General features: G+C 37.5%; 1 protein-coding gene across 2 annotated transcripts in view; it reads left to right on the plus strand.

Annotated features, from left to right (window-relative positions):
• The first annotated feature begins 184 nt into the window (after positions 1–184).
• Positions 185–17,407, plus strand: part of LOC149615364 (5-hydroxytryptamine receptor 1-like) — a 42,569-nt gene continuing 25,346 nt past the window's right edge. The window contains exons 1-4 of one of the 2 annotated variants that reach the window (XM_089856419.1): positions 185–1,833; positions 1,931–2,019; positions 11,576–12,051; positions 14,303–14,755. In XM_089856419.1, coding sequence (XP_089712545.1) covers positions 11,758–12,051; positions 14,303–14,755 — 747 coding nt within the window. In that variant the 5' untranslated portion in view covers positions 185–1,833; positions 1,931–2,019; positions 11,576–11,757. Of the gene's footprint in view, positions 2,020–11,575; positions 12,052–14,302; positions 14,756–17,407 lie in introns of both variants that reach the window. The other variant, XM_089856420.1, reaches the window with a different exon arrangement.

A 17,407-nucleotide genomic window follows, 5' to 3' on the forward strand; every position in this document is an offset into this window, starting at 1 on the left:
GACTTAGAAAAATATTTAATAAAGAGAAAATAGGGCTTTCACATCTACTTCGATGTGTTTACAAAAAGACTCTACTCCGCAGTAGGGAGAAAAAGAATTACGTCATTTTTATACTATCTATGCGCCACCTAGTGACTACCATTGCTACTAAACGCTATGTCAATGTATAGGTAAAATACACATACCAATAACTTTCGCTGTTTTGTATCAAATTTACACTTGCAGTAAACGCCTATAAATATTTTATGTTCAATTAGCCTTATTTATTGCTGATCAGCGCCACCTACCCATAGCGGCGACTTTGAGAACTACTGTAATCAGCAAGCCAATCAGAAGTCGCTAAAATCTGGTGACGTCACTGACTGGCACTCTCGGGTCTTACCAAAAATGACGTCACCAGATTGTAATCGCGCGCTCGCGTTGATACCCGAAATCACACGACTACGTAGTAGGCCTGTGCGAGTACCCGGTACCCGAAAATTACCCGGTCGGGTATCGGGTCGGGTACCCGACCCGATACCCGAAAACTTAATTTCTTAATACCCGAAATTATTCGAATATTTAAATTTTCCCGCTCATTACCCGTGACAAGGCTTAGGACAATCGGGTATTGGTTTGGCACTCCGGTGGAGCGGACGGCTTGGGAAGGTGCGCCTAAAACCACCAGTGAGGGCGCTAGGCGCCTGGCTTTCTTCCTTCTTCAAACTCAAACTAAAACCAAAACTTGAAGTGAACAAAGCCATGAGTCTAGAGAAAAACGAAGTGATGAAAAACAAGTGATTACAGCTAGATAGAAATTCAAGGTAGAAATTTTTGCGTTAAATTTTGGGAGTTAAATTTTATTCCCAACGCTACGAAATTGAAGCCCACCGAACTGATTTCACGATAACGCGTTTTTCTCGGTCTCAAAATTTAATAATTTATTTCAGGTGATTGTCCTAATGAATAAAGCCAGACAAAATCGTTAAAGATCTTCACGATCGTTTTAAAAACTTTTTAACTGTTTTTAAAATACTTTTAATTTAATTTTTTAACTGTTTTTAAAATTCTTTTAATTTAATTTTTTAACTGTTTTTAAAATTCTTTTAATTTAATTTTTTAACTGTTTTTAAAATTCTTTTAATTTAATTTTTTAACTGTTTTTAAAATTCTTTTAATTTAATTTTTTAACTGTTTTTAAAATTCTTTTAATTTAATTTTTTAACTGTTTTTAAAATTCTTTTAATTTAATTTTTTAACTGTTTTTAAAATTCTTTTAATTTAATTTTTTAACTGTTTTTAAAATTCTTTTAATTTAATTTTTTAACTGTTTTTAAAATTCTTTTAATTTAATTTTTTAACTGTTTTTACCTAAGGTATCGACTTCACTAAGTTTTAAGTCTAATTAAACTTAATCGGAAACAATTAGCTACCTGAAATCACGTCTCGTTCACTAACTTTTTTTTTTTGTCCACCTACAACACTAGTGCTTAGCCGTTAGGCCTTGAGCACCAGGAAGAATTGAGCGGGAGACCCTACGCGGCCCAGCACTGACGGGGGCCGCTAGGTCGTATGTGTAGAAGCAGGGAAGGATTGAGGTTTACTTGGGAGGTGACGGAAGGTGGAATTGGGGTCAAGTCACCTCCGGCGGACACGGGACAGTCGGCACCTATAGGGTAGGATCGCCGACATGTGTCGTATTCCCTCAAACTTTGCCGCCCAGAAGCTTGGCTTACAGGAGTGCGCCACACTCCTGGCGTTCACTAACTTGTACAGTCGCCGCGATTAAAAACTTTCTCTCTCGCGACGTCTTGTTTCAATCATAAGCCGCAAATTATTGATCTGATACAATGGGTATAAAAAAACGTATCTTATATTGTTGTTTCAATAAATTTTTTACTAAGCGTTTTTTTTTTACACTCTCCACTTTCCATTTCCAACTGCTAAATAGGGGGTTTTGAATGATTGGGATGATTTTAAAGAGAAGGTGAACAGTTGAGCATAGCTCGTCCGAATTACCGAATGACATTCCAGTAAAGGGTGAGTGATGTTAATTGCAATTTTCTGAATACACGTCCCCCACGGAATCAATGCCTTGAGCCATATTCTTATGGATAGAGATATACCCTTTAATGTTGCACAAAGATATAATCAATAATTGTGGAATGAAACTTCAAATCTTCCTCCGGTGAAGATATGGCCACGGGTGCGACATTCTGTTCCACTATGGTTCGCAAATTCCAGGGGGTGGTGAAAGATTTCTATCTAGATTAGTGGGCGATTCTTGATGTCAGATTCAACATAAGTCTGCACGAACGTTTGGTTGAAAATGACGCATTTCGGAGAGAACCATCTAGAAATTCAATGGCCAACAAATTCCCTCAATATGTCACCCATTGAAAACCGCTTGGTGGAGGAAATAAAGGTTCACTGAAAAGGAGAATACCCACATTCAAAGTATAGCATGGGTCACAAAGTGGTGCCTACATTTGAGAAAGTGGTTGTGTTCATTGTCTTCAACTAATTGGGATTCGCCATAATCAAGATGACGAACCTTTCTCAAGAAACCCTTTATTTACAATGTGAAATGTGCAACATATATTTTAAAAATGCCACGAAAAAACCCAATTTGGGTTTTTTCGTGGCATATTTAAAATAGAACAAATATGTGTTAGAATATATTTTTTACCTTAAATTGTTATATAAAGACTATCAGTTTGTCTCACTCATTCACCAGTCAGTATTCCAAGATTATCACAGGAAGAAGTTCGCAATAGGCTCGTTGCGTTACATGAGCCTGGTAGGGGTGTTCCTTTTATTGCGCAGCAACTGGGTTGTTCAAAGCCAACCGTGAGGTCATGGCTAGCCGCTTATGGTGAAAATGGGCATTGACAGACAAACCAAGACCTGGGACTCCACGCGTTACCACTGTAGAAGGAGACGACGTTATTGCTGCTCTTGTTGTGAATAATCCTACCACCACTGCTCGATCTGTAAAATCCATCATGGAATTGGAAGCGTCGGAAACAACGATTAGAAACCGATTACGTGACGTTGGGCTACACAGTCGTATCGCCGCGGAGAAGCCATATCTCAAACCAGAGCACGAACAAGAACGCCTAGCATTTGCACGCGCTCACCTTCACTGGAGGAACGAATGGAATGAAGTTGTCATCAGCGACGAATCAACATTTTGTTCATCTACGGACCATCACGTAAGAGTGTGGAGAGAGAAAGGGACCCGATATGATGCGGCTAACATTCATTCAATCCAGAAGAGCGGACGGTTTTCTGTGCCAGTGTGGGGTTATATTTCAAATCATGGAATTGGCACCTTAGCGCGAATAGAACGGCACCTTAATTCCGATAAATATATTGGTGTATTGGAACATACGTTTTTCCCTCATGTCGTAGACAATCATTTTCCGGACGGTAAATTTATATTTCAACAAGATAATTCGAGTATACACAAGTCACGTGCAACCATGGCGTATTTGAATGAGAATCATCCGGAAATAGATCTAATGAACTGGAAAAGAAATTCACCCGACTTATCTCCAATCGAAAACGTCTGGGCGATTATGAAAAAGGATTGTTTCCCAGAACAAATATAATTCCCAATGATAAGGACGAACTATTCACCATCATCCAGGCCGCATGGGAATTAAGAGGTTGGTGAGCGGCCCGATTATATAAGCAATCTGTTTTCATCAATTCCGCAGAGAATGCAACAGGTTGTAAACGCCAACGGGAAAATGATCAAATATTAATCGCATAATGAAATTAAAAATGAAAAGGTATAAATGTATTTATCCTAACCATGTTCATAATTAAGAATAAATGTTGGATAGTAATTAGCAAAGTGTCTTTATTCTTTATTTAACTTCTTATGTTGGTTGGGTTGTTCTCAATAAAATGTATACACACTCTGCATTAATTGCGTCCTTACTTAACCTTCAAGGATTTAATACTTCGTGCAGCTCAGCAGATTCCCTTGATTGTCAAAAAGACCATAATTTGCCATCGGATACACTGCTAAGACTAGTGGAACTTTAGTATAATACTAATTTCGCATTGTAAATAAAGGGTTTCTTGAGAAAGGTTCGTCATCTTGATTATGGCGAATACTAAGCCTTTGAACAGTGCCTCATCAGGCGTCGCTTTACGAGAATCAATGACCTACGTCACTTCATGACAAGCTCTCGGTAACCAGTGCCAAACTTATAGAACATATCCTTTGAACTTATGGTTCAGTAGATTGTGATTGGCCGGTTATCGCCAGAAAACAATCGAACATAATTAAAGTCAACTAATATTAACGATTTAAACTTTCACGTTTAATATTAAGTTAACTGTAATATTTTTCACCCAAATTCAATTCATTTCTTCATTAACTTTTAAACCAAATTGCTTGAATTCAAAGCTGATGATAATAATTTCCAACAATTGTATAGCTTTTAATAAGAGGTTAAACTCATTACATTGTCTCGAACGAAAGCGATCAAAGAAAATTATATCACGCTACTTTTAGATTACTGTAAACACGCTTTAATCAATTCGTGTCTATCTTTCATTGATTTTTCGATTACCTTCAATTTATAATGAAATAACTCTAGAGAAAACTACAGTTTCCGATGAAGTAGGCCTAGTTCATATGAAGAAATACGGAACAATTTCTACCAATACAAAATTTTGGTTTTATATTGAGTAAGTTGCGAGCAGCGACATCAGAAGTGAAGGGCTCTAGCATTGATAGTAGATCCTGGCATTAGTGAACAAATTTGAGGATTTTATGCCGCTTCCCACGCGCCTACACTATACTGAGAAAAAAATTGGTCGAGTTCCAAAAACAATTCCTATCCCCTTCCCCTCAACCTAAAGCAGCCGAACACGGACGCGGCTCCTTGAATCTAGTTCGGCCGTCTACCACCGCGAGCGTCTCACGTTTTGGAGGGAAAATTCAGAAACCGCTACTAGAGGGCCAACCGTTTTTGTGATATCAAGAATATTCACTTTCGCCGAGTGAAGAATTTGGTTAGCTCAGTACTTCTAGTCTCATCTCACTTCTGGCGACATATATAGTCCCTTTCTTTTTAAATATTGAGGAAAATTGTTCGTCGTTTCGGTACAAACCAAGTGCCAATTTACTTTGAGGGTCAATAACATTCAACCCAGCACAAAAGAAGAATAATAAAGTAAAGGAGATGAGATAAACCTAAAATTATTGTAAACCGAATGGGAATAGTATGGGAATTTCATTCTTTATTAACAGGGCACACGATAAGTTATTAATACATGATATTGGAAGTGCTTTATCATAGGCTAGAGATAGCAAAATATTCTATGAAGTTTTTAGGCATAGAATGAATCAGTCCATACCGTATCGCCATCTACGATCAATATTGAAATTTAGTTCATTTACAGCAACTACTGTATATTCATATACATAATTTAAAGACTAGGAGGATTCATAAAATTTACACAAGGATGCCTGACTTTAAACTCACCTAGTCAGTCAGGTCTCCTTGTGTAACAGTTGAAGCCTGGCCTCCCTGTGTAAATGTTATGAATCCTCGTAGTCTGTAAACTATGTAATTAAAATGTTCTAAATTGGACTTGTTTTAATTAGATTTAGTGTAGTGTTTTATTTAGTTGAAGCATAAGTTCATAAGAAATATTCCATAATTTTGTCATTGGTTACTGGGAGCTTGTCATGAAGTGACGTAGGTCATAGATTCTTGAAAAGCGACGCCTGGTCAGGCTCTTTCAAAGGCTTAGTAAAGAATAAATAGGAAGGTGGACTGCAAAGCCGACTGTAGTCAATTCTCGCTTGTCGTTCTCGAACTAGCTCTCAGTAAGCCTCTAGCATTACGAAATATAGCTAATGTCATACTTATGGAAAATAGATTATAAACTTATGGTTTCAGCTTACATGCTTCAACCGTCGAAACAAATGTTATTACTAAAGTGCGATTCCGATTTAGAGACAGTAAAGGTGGTTTGAAAATTATTGTCGACAATGTAACGTTGCGTATTTAATCGAAAAATTTCTCAATTGTATCTTTAGATTAATACACTTCTTACTGGCGAAGAAAAAGAAGAAGACTAAGTCCTAGCGAATAAATAAACAGTTCCCATATTTGAGAACTCCACGCACACGTAACACAAAGAGATCGGAAAATAACAGCAACGTGCCTCGAACAATGACTTCAAAATTAAGAGCGGCTACTGTATGCACTGCTAAACGCACAAAATATGTTGAATTGTTGATAAAACGTTACCCGCGGGGCAAAGTCTTTCTTAAACAATATTTTATTTTGATAGGATGTGAATTGCTCGATACGGAGTAAATATTTCTGTTTCATTTCCTATGTACAATGAATCAGTATTCCTAAAAAAACGTTGATACCTGGAATAGTTCAGTCGAATAAAAGATACGAGTTTGAGTATGTCTCTTCAGGGTATTGCATTTTTGCGACCTGCATTACGACATATAATAGTATTTTGGTATAGAAGTGTGCTAATATTCGAGATGTCGAATCTTATGCACCTAATACGAACCAATGGATGGAAGCAGGGATAGATTTAATTTTAGAAGTAGGAATGAAGAGCGATTAGTATATTTACTTCAGTCCGACTCATAGCCCAGTATAGAGCCCCTCCCTCCAACACGTAACGAAAAGTTTAAATTATCTTATATGCTCACTTAAACTACGTTTTGACGACGTTGCTGACGGTGACGGCGAAAAATTCGTAATTCATTTTCACCCCTGTCGCTATGACCCTCCTCTTCTTTTAAACCCCTCCGTCCCGTGGAAAGGGGTCTGGGACTTTGACGCACGCCCACATTAATCTGTTCTCCATTCCTACTTCTAAAATTAAATCTATCCCTGATGGAAGCTGAAACTTCTAATTCGAAGATTATTCTTCGGCCATGAGTGGTATAAATTTGTAAATTGTGGTTTCAGTGTACCACGTAAAATCAAAATAATTCAATAAAGGGTTTATGGTTAGAAATTTTTCGGGTTTTACATAAAACTATTTTTAATAAACGTTCCTGCATAGGTTTGAAATATAGCAAACGGGCTGATTTCTCCAATAAATCGTTATTAAGAAACCTTTCAGAGTTTAAAAGTTTACTAGCTCGTAGTAGAATTTGGGTCAATTCAATGTAACTTGCTTGTACCATAAGTTTATAAGTTCTGTTCCATAAGTACGACACTACCTATACTTCGTAATGCTCGAGACTTACAGCTCGAGCTAGTTCGAGAACGACACGAGAATTCACTACACTCTGTTAATTTTGCAGTCCATCTAGGTCCTATTTAGTCTCCACTAAGCGCTTCACCAGGCGTCGCTTTGCGAGAATCTATATGACGTTTCAGCTTCAACCAGTGACAAACTTATGGAAAATATCTTATGAACTTACGCTTATACAAAACATTTATTGTAAACTATGGCAATTGATGACCACGTTTCCATTTCTTTTTATTATAAATGGAAATTCCCCAGATCTTAACGAAACACTCACTACTAAGTACAGACATACAATATGCGAGATAAGTATTTGCCATTATTCCCACGCGATTTTTTCAGACCTAAACTTAACAACAGACTCTAAGCAGGGAAAACACAATACCAAACGCTATTTCTCTTCGAGACATTTGCCTTACTATTTAGTAAAGTCTCAACATCGAAAACATTCTTCTCCTTCTGCAAAAGAATAAAAATGCAATTTCCTTTCATATTCCAGTACGAGAAGCCCTTTTATACAGAAATGAGACGATACTCGTTCCATTCACGTAAAACTATAGCCGTCTATAACATTTGTTCCATAATATTAGGCCTACAACAGGCTTCTGTTTGATTCTGTTGACTGGTGACGTCGTTGAACTAGAGTACTTAACTCCTTTAGTTCGAGAACGACGTGAGAATTTTTGAACTCCATCTTCCTACTAAGTTTGTCCTAAGGTTTCTAACATTTGTTCCATAATATTAGGCCTATAACAGGCTACTATTTGTGTATTGACTGGTGACGTCGTTGAACTAGAGTACTTAACTCCTTAAGTCCGAGAATGACGCGAGAATTGATTACACTCCATCTTCTTATTAAGTTTGTCCGAAGCCTTTGACAGCGCCTCACCAGGGGTCGCTTTACGAGAATCTATGACCTACCTCATTCACTTCATGACAATCTCTCAGTAACCAGTGACAAACTTATAGAACATACCTTATAAACTTATGCTACGCCCTCTCGGAAGCGAGAACGTATGATACCCTCAAATGTCAAACCTTTATTTCCAAAATACTTTTCTTTAAATTTTTTATACATGGCAGAAGTGTATATAGCCTACAAGTCTATAGGTATGACGTATATCCATGTATTGAAACGCTTCTATCTCTCTCGGGAGAGCCGTCATTATCTTTCACTTTTCTTTTCTTCCTTCGAATGGTCGGTTTTGTAAGGAATAGCGGGGTCATACAAGCACCTTTCTCAGAAGAAAGATGGTCCAGGTTTAAACTTTCGCTTCTCAGGCGTTGAATTATCGCGGCATATCCTCTCTCTCTTTCTCCCTCTCTCTCTCACTCTCACTCTCGAGGGTAAAGTAGAGAGAAAAGGAAGAGACTGGGTTTCACATCTTTCGAGAGAATTCTTCACATTCTTTCACGTCGAAGACCAAGAAGATTAGGAATTGTCTCGTGTCTCTACTGAGTTCTTCAGCTCGGCTTACTCCCTTCAATGAGCGCCTATGATACCCTCGGTGCGTAAATATCTTAACTATGATTTTTTTCGCAAAGATTTTAAAATATTCTTTCTCTTCCGCATTTGCGGTTTTTCAATACCTAGCTCGTGATTCACAGGCAAGAATGACGTAATTGGATCAAGGCATTATATTCTCTATTTACAGGAACTTTAATGTAGATGAAACTTCGAAAGGGTAGTTAATTATCTAAAGAATTTGTTATTCATTACTTCGTATTGGACCACGAAACTAAAGAGAATCCCAAATTAGGGTGTCTACATAAACGAAACTTTTCATTCTATGAAGACACGTGGCTAAACCTATATGCTAAAGAGGCCATCTTCACTTAAAAAACGTTTGTTTTGCATAGGTAATTCTAGTAATAGGATCAATCGCAATTTATGACATAAAACTATACATACTTGTGACATTGTTTTTTTTTTTTTTTTTTTTTTAATCCGCCATTCATCCTTCTTTCTCTAAACCATACAATTTTACTTCACTTTTAATGTTAAATTTCGATATGAATTCAAAAATTGATGGAATAATTGTTTCTGTTTAGCATCATTACATAGAAGGTTCCCCTTGAATATGTGCTTTGATAGCAAATTTCTCTTGATTCACCGTGCCCTTTCGCAATTGGAGTAGAAGTTAAAACACTATCTTTTCAGTACGATAACGTGTAAATGAAAGCATTTCCATATATAATTGCATGAATTTAAACTGTACAACCAGCTGATTCAAAGTAATACACTCCTGGTCAGGTCAGTCGCCCACTTCAGGCACTATTCCTTCGTCAATATATCCATATTGAAATAAATAAATAAAACCATTCGGAATTTTTTGCAGTACACAACCAAGTTCAGGTTAATGTTTTCTACAATTACCATTGTGATCCTGCAGAATCTAGACAAACGTGTGCTTCATTATATCGAAGAGTTTATTCGTAAACACTAAGGACCAAACAGATTCGTATTGAGTTACAACATTTTATATTTGAAACACCCTTTTTTTCTACGAGACTGGAGTACCTTTCCGGGGTTTCTAGAGTCTTGCCGGCCCATTTAAGTCCTGTGGCGCACGTTGGCTGTCCTGGCCAGGCAGGAGCATCAAAAGCAACTAGAGAATACTGCCCACTGCGGCACTTCCATTATCATCTTACATTCTCAGGGCGAATGGAGAAGAAGTTTAAAGCTTTCCAAAGAATATAAAATCTTTTTCAGTTATTGCAGATAGGATGGGCTCCTCTTTTTTTCTGGATTCTTGAGTCTCACGATCGAATTTTATTTATTTCCCTCCTTTTGAACTCGACGTTTTGGCATTTCTCCCAAGTTTGGAAAAGTTTTTGGAAGACAAAAATAGGAAAATGTTTCCAAAATCTCCTGCCATGAAGTCTAAATATTGGCGTCTTAGACACGTAATATTAAAGTTCAAACTTCATATATGTCGATATAAGTGCATTTGATGGTAGAAAATAGAGTTAAATTGTTAAGTTTCAAAATTATGGATTGTTAGGTAATGAGGTTTATATTGACATTTTTTGTCCATGATTGTGCTATGTGATCCGTTCAAGAAAGCAATATAAGAGCAGAAAACATTTCATAACCGGTTATTTTAGATAGCGTTTGTAGACTTAGTTTAAGTTATTTCCTTAAGATGGTAGAATTGACTTTAAGTAAGTAGATGTATCCCAACAAAGCTGATATCCCAACTAAAGCTTTTCGTTCGTTTTCTAGGTAAATATTTTGCCTACAAAATAACCGTTATTGTTATATATAAAAGCTTAAAGTTTAAGCTTGTTCGGTATACAATGTATCTGTATGCACGTCCTAGCTTTAAGCTGATAAAAACTGATATCAAAACTATCCTTACATGAAAAGAATGCAATGTGACAGAAAATAGAATCATCTATTTTAAGAAAAATATACGTTATATTAGAATCTAATGCGTTCACTTCGGATTATACACTCAACCTTACTTTATAGCCATCTTCAGTATTATATTTCACCTTAAAACGTTAAGGTATTTTGTTATGATGTTAGATGGATTCTAAAAAAGGATACATTGACCATTTTTTTATTAAAGTTCTTCTAAGAAACGGTTATTATTTATCGTAAAATATTTTTTATCATCGTAAAAATGTTACGGAGCCATATTTTTTAAGAGCAATTTTTGAACAAATAACCTGTCTAGCCAGCTTTAAAACAATATCTCCCTACTTTGTTACGAAAAATGGAAAAGTATATGGGATCATGAGTGCACTATTGTCATTAGTCTGAAAAGAAAACCAAGCAAGAAAAATATTTTTCTTTAAGCTTTTATCATCATTGATAATGACGTCTCAGTATTTTACGTAATGGTATTGGCAGTAGTTTTTATTTTAAATGCATGGTTAAATATAATGACGATTTAGATACACCATACAGGGTGTTTCTGATACGACTGTAGTGTGTCACGTGTGTGTGTTCTCATAATCAAGCTGATAGGAAAGTGTCAAAGAACAATGGGTCTAGAATATTTAGTTATGGGTCCCAAACATTGATTTTCCCCCAAAATAAGGAAATAGTCACACATGTGCAGTAATTAGCTTTACTTTAACAGCGTAGGCACACTTCTACCCATTTAATAGCAGAAAAAGATTCAATAACATTCTTAGATTGAAATCTATTGAAGGCTGATACGTCTTACTCCACGTGTATGATTATTCCTTTGTTTTAGGGGCAATGTTTGGAAAGTCATATCTCCGACACTAAATGTTGTAGACTTCATGTTCTTTGGCGTTTCAGAATATTATCCCTTAGGTAAATGAGTGTCTTATGTTTTTTCATATTTTTTTTTAAACTATTTTTCAGATTCAACATCGTTAACTTCATGGCTAAACACGTCACATTACCATTACAAAAACACGGTGTTACATTGACTACAAGCAAGTGGAACGCATCGTGCAATTAGACTACCAAATGAAGGCATTACCCTCAACCAAGAAATAATTCTCCAAGAAAACAATTCATCATCACGGGTCCGGAGCTCTCCCATGTCTGAGCTCGAATTCGCGTCCCCTTCGACAACATTTCAAACATTCATAGACCCCGACGATTATCCAGACATCCTAGAAACACCCTTGCCCCACTCCGTTATCTCGACCGTCCTACTCTGCATTTCATTGGGTTTCATCATCGGGGCCACCATCGTGGGCAATGTCCTGGTTTGCGTTTCTGTCTGCTTCGTTCGCCGCCTCAGACGCCCTTCCAACTACCTCCTTGTCTCTCTAGCCGTTTCCGATCTCTGCGTTGCCGTTTTAGTTATGCCACTTGCCCTTCATTTGGAAGTAAGTACACTCATACTCTGCTCTCTACTAAAATTTAAAAACTTTATGCCTTAAATGGTAAGTTTTTTGGGACAAATATTGTATTGGAAAGACGTTTATCGCTCATAATTCTATGTTGTTTCAACAAAACTATCCAAAATATTCAGTAAACTTGATCGAGATGAAACATAATTACCAATGTAAGCCTTGGCTTTACTCGAACTTCACTTGTCAGCTTCGTCAGAGGTAACTTATTTTTGAAGTGGTTGAGTTACTGCTCAATGAACGAAACCAGTTAGGGTTTTAACGTAATGAGGTGCTGCCATCAGTAACCTAAACTTTAGACTAGGAAGCAGTGCATGGTGGAGCCAGGAACTTGGAATTTGAAGGCGCTATAATCGTACGCAGCTAACCTAATACGTCACACTTCTGGTGGATTATTGAGCCACACCGGAACAATTTGTGAGATAGAAATAGTATGGACCAATTCAGTAAAAAGGGGTTCCTCAAACTTCTCTAAATGGTTTTTATTCTCCATTCAGTCATTGTACGGGTTTGGTAATCTGACTGAGCTTCTGCCATCAGAAGGGGCCCATATCTCCATTATCAAGCAAATATTGTAGACGCCATGGCAAACTTATCAGAAACACCATTTGTAATAAGACATTACAAAGTATGAATGTGCAAAGAAACTTTTACGATCACTAATCATAAATGACCTTACCGATTACCTCAGCTATAAATCACATATTCTATTCTCTTGACAAGTGAACGCGCTATAGGCATCATCCATTTAAGTTGCACACAGATACGCGCCTGACGGAACGCTGAGCCTTACTTTAAAAGCAACTTCGCTAAAATGTCACGTTTTATTTAAATGTGGCTTTGAACAAATGGAATAAATTATTGAACGAACCGAGTGCATCGAGGATAGGACGATATATGATGCTTTCAACTAAGATTAACGTATAGAAAGCTTTGAAAGGTTATACTTGTAGAAGCACTAAAAGGTATTCTTCTCTATGCGTAAAATATACAGCAAATACGGTTCCCAGCTCGGTGTACCGAAAAATTCGTAGAATAATGGGAGATTTGTTCAGTATAAGCCACTTGACGGTCGTTTTCCGTGTTATTTCGGCTTTGATAGAGCCATTCATATTTAAATTTGAATAATTATCTACGTCAGTGGTTAGAAGAGTTCTCTTAACTCCTAATTAGCTGTAATGCTTAGTTTTAAGGGGCAACAAAACATTACTTTGATTAGTTTTTATAAAAAATGTGCTGTTTTAGACGACTAAACCTTAAAAGGGTAGATTAACTCAATATAATGTACTTAAAGTTTTAAACCACAACAAACAAAATAATATAAATTCGTAAGTTTTAAATAAACCCTTTTCAAAAGTCTGTAGTAAACACTAGTGCCATCGAGAAAGTTTGTGGGTCACGGGAAAATTGACAAAATCGCGGGTTCCCACCAGGACAGCAATAGGGTGTGGGCAAAGGGGTGGAAAATCTCCCCTATTAAGCGTCGGACCCTCACTTATCCAATCATGAGCACTTCCCCATTAGCCTTTCACTCTGTGAAGTTTTCCGCCATTTTGGTGGAAGAGGGAGGAGATATTTTAAGCCACACCTCTCTAGCAGCTCCCTATTCACGCAATCCAGACCCCCGGGGAAACTATCCGAATTGCCCCCTCTCTCGACGGCCCTGGTAGTAAAATAGAATCTGGTGTTTGACCACCTTCTAGTCTTAATACGGAACATATTATGACTTCAAACAATGCCGACCAAATTTGATGGACTGATAACTTTGAAGAGCTATCTATCATCTTTGGATCCACCAGGGATAGATTTAATTTTAGAAGTAGGAATGGAGAACGGTTAGTATTTTCTTCAGTCCGACTCATAGCCCAGTATAGAGTCCCTCCTTCCAAAACGTAACGAAAAGTTTAAATTATCTTATTGGCTCACTTAAACTACGTTTTGATGACGTTGCTAACGGGTACGCCGAAAAATACGTAATTCCATTTTGCCTCTGTCGCTATGACCCGCCTCTTCTTTCATACCCCTCCGTACCGTGGAAGGGGGTCCGGGGCTTTGACGCGCGGCCAGATTACTCTGTTCTTCATTCTTACTTATTAAAATTAAATCTATCCCTGGATCCAAGTAACGGATGTTCAGTTTCATTCCTATATCAGACGACAATGCGGCCCGACTTTGGAAATGGTCTATTTGGTATCGATGTTAAAGTAATAATTTTTTTCGTTTTTAGGTTACGGGTTTATGGACTCTTGGTGCTCGTATGTGCGACGTATGGATAGCTCTGGATATGACTTGTTGCACGGCGTCGATTCTAAATCTGTGCGCAATAAGCATTGACCGTTACCTGACAATCAGTAGGCCATTGACCTATGGCGTTAATAAGAAGGCCCGTTGGGTTTGGCTCTCGATTGCTATCGTCTGGCTTTCAGCCGCTCTCATAAGCGTCCCACCAATGATCACGCTGGGGAACGAATACGGGACGCTCTCAGAACCACGTTGCGACGTCAGTCAGAATATGGCTTACCAGCTCTACGCCACACTTGGTTCCTTCTACATTCCTTTAATCGTCATATTGTTGATGTACTGCAAAATTTACATAACGGCCCGCGGAATTGTCAAATCCGAAAAAATGAAGTCTCAACACGATCATCTCTTCGGAAATGATACAAGGAAACAAAAAAAGGTACTGTTCCTTATCTTTTTGAGTTTATTTTGACGGCATGGAGATGTATAAATGGATTCCCAACTCGGCCCAGAAGCTGACCATCAAATGTACGGTAACCATCGGATGTGGTGTCACTTTGAAATGAGTCGGAATTAGTTAGATCACGTGGGGAGTCATGAGTGGTGGGTTTGAGATTTCGCCCATGCGCAGAGAGAAAAAATACGATTTCTGTCTCACTCACAAGGTTTGGGGTTTACAAGTCATGTTTTTTCTCTCCTCAACGGGTGCCTAAGCGAAATGCATTGTGAATGGACAGAATGGTAAACGTTTGGAATCCATAATATGTTGTTTTAATACATATCCATGCTGAAGTTATGGGATAAGAAATCCGTAATTCTGATGAAATATCATGCGCAGCGCTGAAGACTTAATGATCAAATCTAATACCTATATTGGATACCTATATAAGATATTTTATTTTGGGTAACTTAAATGTTTTCAGTTTCATACTAAAATAATTATCGTTAATTTTGATTACAAAAACCGCATATTTAGATACTTTTATCCAATTGCTTAACGTACGTTAACTGTAATGTACGTTCATTGGGATAGTCAAACTTTAAATTGAAAACAACTCCTTGAAAAAGTGTTTTTTCGTGGCTAAAAATAATATTTTATATTTAACATTTTTAGCTTTCGAACCCAATTTCATTTCTAGTTCCAAACCAAAATCTTTGGTTTAATCTTAAGCTAAAGTTTGAAATTGGTTTTTTCAAATTGGGTCTCATGTTTATTAAAATATTTATTCATATTTAAAACAACAAAATTTAATCTTTTAGATTGAAAGCTGATTTGCAATTTTAATTTTTGAGTTTTGACCACGCATGCATTATCTTTGTCTAGACAGCCTAATTAAATATTCCGAAAAAAAATAGAACAATAAAAACCGTTCTTGTTCAATATTTTATGCTTGGGAAAATCCATATGGTACATCACAGATTTAATTTATTATAAGTGTTGAAATCGGATAGGTAAAACACTGATAAGCCATTAATGTGTTGTAAGGGAATTTAATTTACCAGCACTCTAATCCATCTAACCCAATGTCCATGAGAGGTAAACTAATTTCCACAAGACACGCGAACTTCAAAGAGTTTCTCCAGGCCTCAAACATCGGGGCGTGTGAAGAATATCAAAATTGCTAACATCAAAGCCTCAAACGACTCAATTAATCCAATTAAAATATTCCTATCCCTCTTGATTTTAATGATTTTGTTTACAAGACTTTAAGTTTGCTATATTCTTTAAATCAGTTTGAGATGTAATTGCAACCAAGAGTATATTCAACGCAGAAGTATAGTGCCTATGAAAAGATAATATCTCTGATAAGCATGGTCCCACATCGATGTAACTAAAAGGGAAAGACACAGGGGTAGAGCTTTGCCTTCCATCTCGCTTTTTGGCGCCTGCGCTGTTAGCGTTTGGAATATATTGCCTTTGAAAGGATAATATCTCGGGTGTGTATGGCCCACATCGATGTAACTAAAAGGGAAAGACACAGGGGTATAACTTTGCCTTCCATCGCGCTTTTTGGCGTTTGCGCTGTTGCGTTGTGATCATGAGCGTGAGCAGAGAAGCCATCTATTTGAGGGCTGTAGATGTCTCGAGAATCTCGTGGCGTTATCAACGGCATCATATATCAAAGAATAGCAGCCGACAATCATTTCAAATAATACTGGGGAAGCGGCACGTGAGAGCTTAGTCTCTCCAGCCCCAGTGTACCCCCGTTTAGGGATGAAACTTCAGCTTTGTTCACACTTACAAAGGAAGAGGTTACGAACTGGTTTGCCCAAATACTTTTGGAACCCTCTTCATGAACAGTTTCAAGCTATTTGAACAGCCTAGGTTCCCAATTTATAAAGCTTTTATTAAAACTGTCTGCTAAAGCAGTTGATAATAATCTTAAGACCACCCTCAAAACTCGGAACTTGCATCCAAATCCGATTCAAGTTGGTTCGCGAAGCAACTTCTAGGAAGCGCTTTTCTAATTAGTTGCTCGATTGTCAGTTTTGCTCACACTTAACTTTGAATGCTCTTTGAATCGTTTCGAACCGGTTTCCAATGTAAGTGAGAACATGGCTTTGGAAATGTGGGAAAGTACTCTAGTAAACTCAATACCTTTGAGGCATGGTGACTTCAATGAAGGGATATTTATTATATTGTCTGAACAAGCCACTACATGCACCAGCATTTTCTCATCTATATCTATATAAATCAAAGTCCTGACTGACTGACAGACTGACTGATAATCAACGCCCAGCCTAAACCGCTTGCCCTAGAAGGCTGAAAATTTGCAGGAACGTTACTCATAAGTAGTAGGCGCGTATTAAGAAAGATTTTTCCAATCCGCCGCCATCTTAAAAAATGGCGACCAGAAATGTAAAAAATCTTCTCTATGCAAGCAGATTTCGAAAATATTTAGTACACAGGTTTTCTTTGACCTATAGGCGGGTTGAATGATCTTTCGGGTTAGATTTGTTGCCATCTTTTTAAATGGCGGCCAAAAACTTAAAACCCTTCTTTATAGAATAATGTCCGCGTGAAAAATAATAAAAAATGTCCCGACGGGCTGACGGGCAACGCCGAGTGCCCTCGCTCCTAGGGTGCTAC

This window comes from Phalangium opilio, unplaced genomic scaffold (assembly GCF_054372755.1).
Source record: "Phalangium opilio isolate 3A_F unplaced genomic scaffold, DU_Popi_V2 ptg000217l_1, whole genome shotgun sequence".
NCBI classification, from domain to species: domain Eukaryota; kingdom Metazoa; phylum Arthropoda; class Arachnida; order Opiliones; family Phalangiidae; genus Phalangium; species Phalangium opilio.